This window comes from Melopsittacus undulatus, chromosome 3 (genome assembly GCF_012275295.1).
Source record: "Melopsittacus undulatus isolate bMelUnd1 chromosome 3, bMelUnd1.mat.Z, whole genome shotgun sequence".
Lineage (NCBI taxonomy): Eukaryota > Metazoa > Chordata > Aves > Psittaciformes > Psittaculidae > Melopsittacus > Melopsittacus undulatus.
Genome location: NC_047529.1, coordinates 65,707,672 through 65,718,429, shown reverse-complemented (window position 1 = coordinate 65,718,429; position 10,758 = coordinate 65,707,672). Strand labels below are relative to the sequence as shown.

General features: G+C 41.0%; 1 protein-coding gene across 1 annotated transcript; it reads right to left on the bottom strand.

Moving 5' to 3' along the window:
• Nucleotides 1-879: 879 nt before the first annotated feature.
• On the bottom strand, nucleotides 880-10,153 carry GJA1 (gap junction protein alpha 1). The gene is made up of 2 exons (XM_005154714.3): nucleotides 9,915-10,153; nucleotides 880-3,956 (listed from the first exon to the last, which is right to left on the bottom strand). The coding sequence occupies exon 2, from the start codon at nucleotides 3,938-3,940 to the stop codon at nucleotides 2,795-2,797; it is 1,146 nt and encodes a 381-aa protein (XP_005154771.1). The 5' UTR covers nucleotides 3,941-3,956; nucleotides 9,915-10,153; the 3' UTR covers nucleotides 880-2,794.
• Nucleotides 10,154-10,758: the final 605 nt, after the last annotated feature.

The window sequence follows — 10,758 nt, the reverse complement described above, 5'->3', positions numbered from 1 at the left end:
ATGAACTAGGACAAGCCAGCTGAAATATGACTCATTGTTATTATTTAAGGACTACTTGAAGGAGTCATTCCTTGTACTGGTTCTTGTGTAATATCTTTTAGAGTTGCAAGTCCACTACCACTGTCCTGCTTATTTTCCCCCATGTTTACTAATAGGAGGGGGGAAGAATTTGGACCTAAAATGGCACACAAATTTGAAAACAGCTGTATGGTAGCTGCATGACCATTGTATTTCGATTTTTCAAATGAAGAGTTTGAGCTATCTTTCATTTACAGTTAAATGCTGGAAAACCAAGCACTGTATGTCTTCATTAGGGAAAGGGACCTAAATGGTGAAGCAGTAGACACCATGTGAAATCCCAGCCTTATTAAAATCAGTACCTTTCTCCCATTGACTCTGAAGGAATGAGGATTTCATTCCATAAACTGAAACCCACTGTCAGTCAAAAAATCTGATTACATGGGGAAATGTAAACTAGAGGCAATGATTTCATAAGGTTGAATATAGGTCATATATAAAAACTGCTTGAAAAAATATGTGGTAGTATCCTACTACTACCTTTTAAATAATAGTTTGCAAATACATACATATTTTCTGGGGCTCATGGCAGGATTTGAATTGCAGTAGTTCATGCCGAGTATGACTTTGTTCAGAAGTGGCATAGCACAAACAGTGCTTGGTTTTTCAGAGTTGTGAGAGTATCTGAATTTGGTCCTGCGAAATTTCAGTTCAAAGTAAATCCAGATGGATTAAATAAAGAATACTGCTAAAATGCAGTGCAACTGGGGAAAAACAAAGAGGGGAGGAACGAGTTTGGATTGTAAGACTGAAACAAAAGATACATGTCCATATAAAACAGTAAAAGACAATTAGAAAATATATTTATACTAAATTAAAACTTTATTGACTAATGTTCTCCAGACAACATGATCCAATGGAGTATGGCTGCATACATGCAATGAAGTTGAACACAACAGTAGTTTAACATGGAATGTCAAACAAATTAATACAATCCATTAAATGAAACAATTTATCTGTGTTGCTGCAAAATGAAACCAAGCTATGTATTTCCTTGGTCAACCTGTGTTCAGCTAAGAGGCTATGCATTTGAAGAAACTGGTAGATTTCCTTAGCATATATTTCAAATAAATTAGCTAGAATTGTACTCTTTAAAAATCCTTTCAACTTCACTTGCATTTCAAACAAAATCTAAGTGTAAACACTAAAGTTGCTAGAGCCATCTAGAAAGACCTGTCAAACTCAGAGTGGACATTACAGTTCAGTGAATGTGAATATTCAGAACAAGAAAAATACCAGTTGCTGCAAAAGTCATGTAGGCATATTTTATTATTAATCCAGCACAAAGCATTTCTTCTAAGTTTCTCACATAAAAGACTAAAGCTTGCTTACAGTACTACATCTTCTATCATTCAAGCATCATTATTACCTATCAGGGAGATTGGCTAGATGACCTAATGGGTCTTTTTCACCCCTAAGTTCTACAAAAGAAAATCATTCACGCCAGTAAGAACACGGTTCACTACATCCTGGGCTTGATCCTGTAGCCTTTGTTCAGGCAAAACTCCCACTGATTCAAAATATTTTCCAGAGCAAGACATCCAGGACTAGGACCTTTTGATTTTTTATTTTTTAAAAAAGCATCCATCTAGGATATGTGGAAAATATTCTATAAAATTAAAAAACAATATGACATGTGCTTGACTTGCATTGAAGGAATCAGAGAATGTAAACACCACAGTGGCCCACATCTTCACAATACCCATGAGAAAGTGTCAACTGCAAATAATCTGTGTGCGCTTATTTCCCAATGTATGCTTCCGAGGGTATTTTGTGTATACCTTTACCTCCACATCCACACACATATGTACACCCTTAACAGACATGAGGGTGTGACAAAATTTACTAAAGCCAGTTGCTTGCCTGTCTTAGTGCTTAAATCTGCAAGTGGCAGCAAACTGGGCTTTATATGATACTAATTAGACTTTATGAGAGCAGCAGGACACAAGTATCCCTGTGGGCAAAAGAGTGTGGCTGCTGGTTCTGCTAATGTGGAGACATCCCGGTTATGCACATCACAAAATCTACCTGCGTGAAGAGCTGGAAAAGCAGGTGACCAAACCATTTCTTGGTGGGCCATATCTGAAATTTGAGTTGAATGATTTATAGGCTGTAGATTGTCCACACAGGAGCCTTTTGACAACCTGGAGGACCACATTGAGAAGTTTACCTTCAAAGTGCAACTTTCCAAGAATGGAATGTTCTTGACAGGGAAATGATCAGAGGCAATCCTGGACTTTTTTGCTTGTTGAATAGGAAAAATGTTTTCATCTTCAGGCAGCACTTCACCCTGACAAATGTGAGTTCAGTTATTATTGGGTTTTAGTATTACAGAAGATTCTTTAGAAACAAACATGATAGTACACACATACACATACACTCAGATATTTACAGCCTTTCTAGAAAAAACACCCCCCTACCTTAGTAATGACTACTTATCTTTTTCTTATTTTTTTTCTTCTTTTTAGTATTTAAATTCTTTAAACCAGCTACATTAAATACCAATGTGTACTGTACCACCCCACACCAACCCTACATTCCCCCAAAAAAACAGCAAGTATTTTAAAAGTTTGTTCGCTTGTTTGTTTGCTTTTATGATTGTTAAAATCCTCTGCTTGAGACTGTTAAGTACCACCTCCACTGGAACAAGATCAGCACTGACTGCATCTTCCAATGCATGTCGTTTCATAGTTGAGCAAGTACTGCAGCTAGAAGCTTAGATCTCCAGGTCATCGGGTCGAGGCCTGCTGCTGGCTCGGCTGCTGGCTCTGCTGGGGGGCCTCTGGTCCACAATGGTGAGGGGTTGCAGCTCATGCCCCGACGCCAGTTTTTTAGTGTTCTGGTGCTCATCAGAGAAGTCGAAGGGCTGGGCATGCGAGTTGGAGATGGTGCTGCCAGCCTGCCCCATTCTGTTCTGCTCTGCGCTGTAGTTGGCCCAGTTTTGCTCGCTGGCTTGCTTATTGTAGTTACGACAGGAGGAATTATTCCTGTCTCCGGTCACAAGCTTGTACCCTGGGGGAGACATGGGAGACAAGGGGGCAGTCGGGGAGGAGCAGCCATTGTAGTAAGCGTATTTGGGGGAGCCACAGTCCTTGGAGGGGCTTATGGCACCACTGTGGGAGTAAGGGTCATTTTTCCCTTTCACACGATCCTTGACACCCTTGAAGAACACGTAGAAGAGCTCAATGATGTTCAGAGCAAGAGACACCAAAGACACAACCAGCATGAAGAGGATGAAGATGGTTTTCTCAGTTGGACGGGATAGGAAACAGTCCACTCTGTGTGGGCATGGATCTCTCTCACAGGTGTAGATGGCATTCAGGCTAAACCCATAAATGTACCATTGAATCAGCAAGAAAGCCACCTCGAAGACAGATTTAAACAGGATGCTGATGATATAAGTACGGAGTAGTCCCCCACGCATCTTCACTTTGCCATGCTCTTCGATCCCATACTTGAATTTCTTAATTTCTATTTGCTTGAGGTGCATATCCACATTCACACCATCATTTTGGACCACCTTGAGCTCTTCTTCTCTTTTGTTCAGCTTCTCTTCTTTCCTCATTACATAGAACACATGTGCCAGGTACAAAAGTGTAGGTACAGATACAAATATGATCTGCAGAACCCAGAAGCGTACATGGGAGATGGGGAATGACTTGTCATAGCAGACATTCTCACAACCAGGCTGTTGAGTGTTGCACCGGAAAGCAGACTGTTCATCTCCCCAAGCAGATTCAACTGCTGTCCCCAAGAGCAAGATTCGGAAAATAAAGAGGACAGACAGCCACACTTTCCCTCCTGCAGTAGAATAGGCTTGAACCTTATCAAGAAGTTTTCCCAAGGCACTCCAATCACCCATCTTCACAGGATGCTGGCTAAAAAAGGACACACAAAAAAAAGCGATAGTTAAGACAGAGCTTTAATACCTTTGATACACTGAATCACAGATGAATGCTAATAGAGCAGTGATGTCAGTTCGCTTTTACTTCATGTGTTTTACGTGATCTGAAGAGCAACCAGAGTTTTAGTTAGTCTGCAGGTGGAATGGAAAGTCAGGGAAAGTGAAAAAGAGAAAGTAACACATAATGTCTCAGAGCACAATGAAAAACAGAAGTTTCTAATTTCATTCCTGCTTTCATTCCTTGGTGGCAGCCTCAGCTTCCTTGGTGGCAGCCTCAGTTCCATGATATATACCTGCCTCAGGTAGAAAACAGCTGTGACACATTGGTGAAGCAGGGTGTGTAAGTGCAGAGTGGCACAGCCTGAATATTCTAAGAACACATGAAAGATTTGTCTCTTTCGGTGTGCATCACTCACAGTAGTTTTTATTTTCACTCTTTAAAAGAGTAAGAAAGAAAACCATCATACAACCTAGATAAAAAAGGTTATACCAAGTTAATGCCAGGGTCGGGTACCTAAAATTTTATCCTTGCAGGAAGTGTGCTGTATTTCCTACAGCAACGTGAAACTGAGCTCTTGCATATCTTGTGTGTTAAGAGTATAGCTCCTAATGATGCCAACTTTATAGTATACTGAATTTCAGAAAAAAAAAACAAACCTTGGTATCTATGCACAGTTTATACATTGGTATTTGCAGCACAGAGATCACAGCATACTTTACCTACAGTTTTATGAACCAAAACCAGTAAATACACAAAGCGCAGCTAGGCTCATGTTACTAAATTGGAGGAACTGGTTTCCTGTTTATCTGTGGCCTGCTTGATTCATCAGTTTCAGCTTTGTATTTGCATCTTTTTGTATTTAAATTCCTCCACTTTGTTTTGAAAGGAAAAAAGACTTAACAAGAAAAAAAGGTAAATGAGCTCTTTCTGTTTTTAAACCAACTCCTGGCATGCAGTTTGCATTCCAAGTGTGGAACACTGCAAATTTAAATTGTCTCTCTCCACTTGAGTTTAAAGTGCGCATTTCTGGGACACAGGCAGCTTCTTGGGGATATCTAGCAATACACAGGGTGACAGAAAAGGAATCATTTACTTTATGTTCTAGCTTCACAGGAAAACCAAAATTCACTATAGGATTTTTATCAACTGGAGAAAGGTAATCTTAACTGCATTAAAAACGTATGTTTAAACTTGCCCCACATGAACACATATGTGAAATTGGGCACTTAAAAGGAAAAATAATCAAAAAGTTTTCCTTTTAAAGTACATGTTGCTGGGTATAGGTATTTGTTCCGTGCATGCTGAGTAATCCCTTCCTGGTATTAATAGTTCTGATATTGTCCAAATGATTTCCTCCCCATCGCATCACAGATATGTTCCCTAGTGAAGGTCATTTATAGAAAAAAAGCCCTTTCTGGATAATTCATAAAATAGGAAATTTTAGCACCAAGGAGATCTGCTTTCAAGAAGCAGTGAGTCACTGGAAACACATGATTGTAAGTCTGGCAAGCTCAAGCATAACAATAGATGCCAAATAAAAACACACCGTTCCTGCCATCGGAAAGAGTCTGGGAGAGTAATGGAAGACAAGTGTTTAAAGTGCTCACTCTTATAGCTCAGAGATGACAATTACCTTTAACTCCTGAAAAATATCCTAGGGCCATTTCCTCAGTCTGCTTAGTCAGCTTGCTCTGAAGTTTACCTATTGCAGCCTGCAGACCCTTCCCCATGCAATTAGCTCTTCACATGAATGAAGCCCCATCAAAGGGTCAGGCTCCTTCAGACTTTTAAATCTGTAAGCCGCTGCTGCTGCTGCTAGGAGTTGTAGGCAGTGTGTTTATATCTGACACATCCCTTCAGCCATCCCAGCTTTCATCCTCCCCAGGAAAGGAGAGTGTGTCTTTATGTGATCTGGTGGCGGAGAAGGAGTAGGGCACACGAGTGCAGAGGTCTCTCGAAAGACTGGAGTGAAATGTGACCAGGTTCCTCCTCAGGCTGGAATTGTTAAAACAGAGAACAGCCTGTAACTATACAACATGTGAAGTTTGTTTTAAAGGGAAGCTATTTGCTCCATGTCGTGGAAGTGGACAGAAGGAGCCTTTTTCCAAGTAACAGCTTCTTGATTTAATTAGTCAGGTCTGTGATGATTCAAAACTACTGCATTAACAAACTTTTCTCAGACTCAACATATTTTTTCACTGTCTAAATGTTATTTTGGATTGTCAGTTTGATTAAGAAAACAGAGGACGTGTTATTTCTAGGCTGTTATGTGTGGTTTGTTTTTTAATTACACTCCACTCTGGTCCATTAATGCAACATGATTTACTTCACTTTTGACCTACTTAATCCCACACCTGCAATATTTTGAGAATTTACTACCTATTTTTTAATCTGCTTCAGCATGCAAAATCGCTAAGTTTCGTTTATGTCCTCTGGCAATATAAACTCCAGGAGGAAACATTCCATGCTTGAATTACTCATACATAGCTTTGAAAAGCAACTTTTTTTTAAAGAGATCAGTTACATGCTGGTCTTTGCCAGTGATAAAAAACCCACATCAATTCAAAACATTGTGCTGTTAATCAGATAGCTTCGTGGTGGCACAAATATATTATTCCTTTGCTTAAGTAGATTCTACTGCTTTATGAAACACAGTACCTTGTTTTGTTGTAGAGAAAATTCATTCATCGGCTCTAACTTGTTTACTTTCAGGGCACTGAAAGACCATTTTTATTAACTGATTACAGTATTAGTTTACTGTGTATAAAAAGAGGTTTTGTATCAGTTATTTAAGTATTCTAGCTTTGTAAATAGCTTGAAATGGATGGCAGATAACCCTTAAAATAGTTCCTCAGCATTCTGGACTTCTTTTAAAACTTCCAGACACCTTAAATGAGTCCCCTGAAGGACAGATGTTGACCTGATCAATTGATTTCAGTACTTCAGGAATTTAAGGATACAACTCATGATGAATATGTGTATTTCATAAGCTCTTACTGTCTATTACTTTACAGCATTATAACTTTTTTCTGAAACAGACCAATGCCGGCCTAGTAAACTCTCTGAAAGATGAATTTCTTCCAGGTCCTACTGTGTGTGAGTAAAGATAGGGGGAAAAAAGCCATAGAGCAGCAGGAGATATGACAGTATTCATCTGCATGGGTTTTGGATGACCACATATAGAAGAAATTTGATTTGTAAGCCACAATTAAGAAATTCTAGAACTATTTTTTATGGACAGTATTCATCATGTCATCTGGTTCATATTTTCCAGGAAGAATAACGCAAACCCAGTGCTGTGGTAACATGCCCAGGTCTGACTACAGTGATAGAAGGTCACATGCTAGTTGATGGAAGAGAGGTAGGGGTTAGAGTGGGCTCTAAAATGGGATTGTGCAGCTGAAGCAGTTGGGAAACAGGCCAAAGTTTTGGTTTTCCAACTTTTCCTACCTTTTTATAAGTGCTCACACACACACAAATAGCCAACAAAAGAGAAGATTCTGGACCTTGAACATCAATCAGCTTGAGTATTTCCCCAAAGCAACCAGCAGTGCAGAGAAAGCAGCTGAGATGTACAACTGATGGGGTTTGGATGGATTGGAACAGTGAAGACTAGTTTTCTGAAACATTACAAGTGTCAGTGAATGTCTTCCACACATTCCCCTGGAAAGGTGTAGTTCATTTGTAGGTCTGCGGATGAGCTCAGTTCCCTTCATCCCCTGGACAAAGATTACATGATAAATGGCTGCAGTAACTGGGATTTAAAGTGTCACAACTTTGTGGTTTTTTTCGCTGTCTGCTAGTATTGCTGGTAGTCAGCTGCTAGTGGATCTATCTACCCATAGCCTCTGCCGCTCCTGTCTTGTACCCTCTACACCTAGTTTAATTCTAAGGTGTAGTTGCAAAAGCAACTGTAAGGACTTTTTTAGATATTCTCTAGTTGTACAAGTCAGGTCTACCCTGTGTGTTACTGCCCAGATTCATCCCTTTCCTCACTTGCTTTGAATCAAAGATGAAACTCTCAATTCCCTGAGTGGGTCTCAAACCCTCTTCATGCTCCTGCCAGTGGATTTTGAAACCTAGATTTCTGAAACATATTTGTTGCATACGCTACAGCCTAGGTGCCTCCACTAAGGATAAATTCAGAGGGTAACATGGGGAGAGATACCAGAGACTGGGGGAAAGAGCAACATATCTGATGAAACAGATAGATTGCTCAATGTCATATAACCTTCCTCACACCCACAGGAATCCTTGGCCTAAACCGATGCTCATTTCAGAGACAAACAGAAATAATCTTTTGGGCTTGCATAATATGAGACCTGAGATAATGTTACAATGTTGAATCTTTCTTCGCTTTGAGTGTATAAGTGCTCAGATTTATGTTGCAAATCAAATCCTTCTCTTCCCTCTCCTGAACCCAGCCTGCTGCTCACCCTTCTCCCATTTGTATGCTTGTTAGATATCATGGGTCAGTGCCAGTGTTTGGCTTTGAAGTTTCTGAAGGAAACACTTCAGTAAACATCCCAAAGACTTGAGGCTTAAATTCTGCAGTGTAGTGTGTCGTCCAGATGTTAAAACCGGCAGGATGAAAGCTTCACTCGAGTCCTCCAACTTGCTCCCTATGCGCATACACACGCACACAGACAGAAGTTGGGCACAAGGTGTCCATAACGCATTTATGTCCCCATTACCAGGGCTTTTTTGTCATAAATCTCACATACAAAAATCAAAAGGTACTCCTCAGACAAAATACGCCACTTCATGATGCTTGCTGGTTATCTCAAGGCAGAATGTGAGGACACACATAAGGACACAGTATTCTTGCCTGAGAGGAGAACGTGTTACTTGATAAGATAGACTCTGTGCTTAGTTTGTCTTTCAGATGAAAGCTTTGTCCTGCCTCCTCGTGTAGCTCTTTAGCTACTTGCTAGCAGCAAGCAACAACTGCTGCAAGAAACCACTCCAGGTCTTGCAACTTAAAACCTTCTTAGTTCGCCAACAGATGCCATGAAGCATTTTTTTCCTCTGCATTTTGGTATTTAAGCCTTCAAGGTAATATAAAGGGAATGTGTCATATTGGAATTATGACACATATTGTGGGTATTCTTTCCAGTTCCTCCTAGACAACTTTCATTTACATCTACCCAAAACTTTCACAAACTTATGCCAGCGTGGTAAGGCATATCATGGTATCTCACATTCCTTCTCTAAAATCCCTCACCGAGGTTGCTAAAACAGAGTAACTATATACAAACCAGGTTAAAAACTCATAACCCACGTCTGGATTTTATCACATCTATATTAAAAGAAGAGGTGAAAACCTATCAGGAAGACCACGTGCAAGTCACCATGCAGTAGCTGCCGCATTTAACAAAGCACCTAATTAAGAACCTTGTTCCGCGCAAACTAGTAGGCATCAATCAGGATTTCCATAAGAAAGCAAAATGTGCGGGGCAGAAATGGGGTGCACTCAGGACAAGGTCTCCCTGTAGCTGACTTTTGATGCAATTTCGGTACCACCGAGGCAGCTGAGGCGCACCTCCAGTTTTTAGCTCTTTAAAGGAGTACATTTACCCTGAGAGAAGGAAGGGCAGAAAGGAGGGATTTCACCCAAGCACCAGCAACAAGTCTGCAGCTCAGCCCCGCAGCTGCAGCTTCACCGCAGTTCCTTCAGTGGAACAAGGCTAGAAGTTGTGGAAGTGTAGGAGTTGAAGAAACGTACAGAAAGAAGACGAAAGAAAGCAAAGAACTTCTGCAAGTCTGAACTTAGCACTTTACGAGAACTCACGCTTTTAGAGATGTGTATTTTAAAACAAGTTCAGCCACCAGCGCAGTAACACAAAATGCTTGGGGTTAAAAAAAAAAAAAAAGTGTTTTCAGAAAAAAGTGATACACAAGAAGATGAAAAATGAAAACTTTTCAACTTACCCTTGCTGATCAGCAGTGAAACTGGATCAGAATACTTCTGTGGAGGGTTAAAGTAAAACGGAAGAGCACGTTCAGAAACTCAGACCTATTTAAACTTTAAAAGTCTACTGCTACTTTGTATTTTTCATCCTTCCTTCCCCACTAATGAAAGAAAAGTGCTGATACCTCGTAAAAGTTTTTTCTACCTTGGAACACTGGGAGAGCTTTTAACAAGTTTTTAAGGCTCTGGCTGTGCAAGAGGAGGGGAAAAGGAGGGGTGGCAGCCCGGGAGGAGGGGCGCTCCGCGAGTGGGGAGGAGGAGGAGGAGGAAGGGGGGAGGAGGGACAGAACTGAAGGCACAGCAAAAACGCTCCTGGGGAAGCGGGGAGAGCAGGGCATGGAAGCCCACTCTTGCTGACCTAACAAAACAAACATAAGAGGAAGCAGCAGCCACCCCGCACCTCCCCTCCCCCTTGGCCACTGAGGGCACCTGGGTGGTATTGCATCCACATCTGGGCTTGCCTGGGACAGACGAAACAACTTGGCTCTCTTGTGTGCCTCAGGAGTTTCGCTACAGGGAGAGGGGAAAATGCATGAAAGTGTTTAATAGGCAACCAGAGTGAGCCTCCTGGATGCTGGGGCTGGACCGTGTAGCTGCTTTCTCCAGTCCCTCCTTTGCCACCACATAGGAGAGGAAACCCTCTCAGCTTTTCTTGTGAACACAGCTTTGTTTACTTAGTTCTGTTTCCTTTACGTGCACACATGAACGTATGCACCAGGAGCAGCGTTTTGTTTCTACAGGAGATACATCACACTTTTTTTTTCATTATTATTTGTGTGTGTGTGTGCGTTTGCGCGTGTGGCC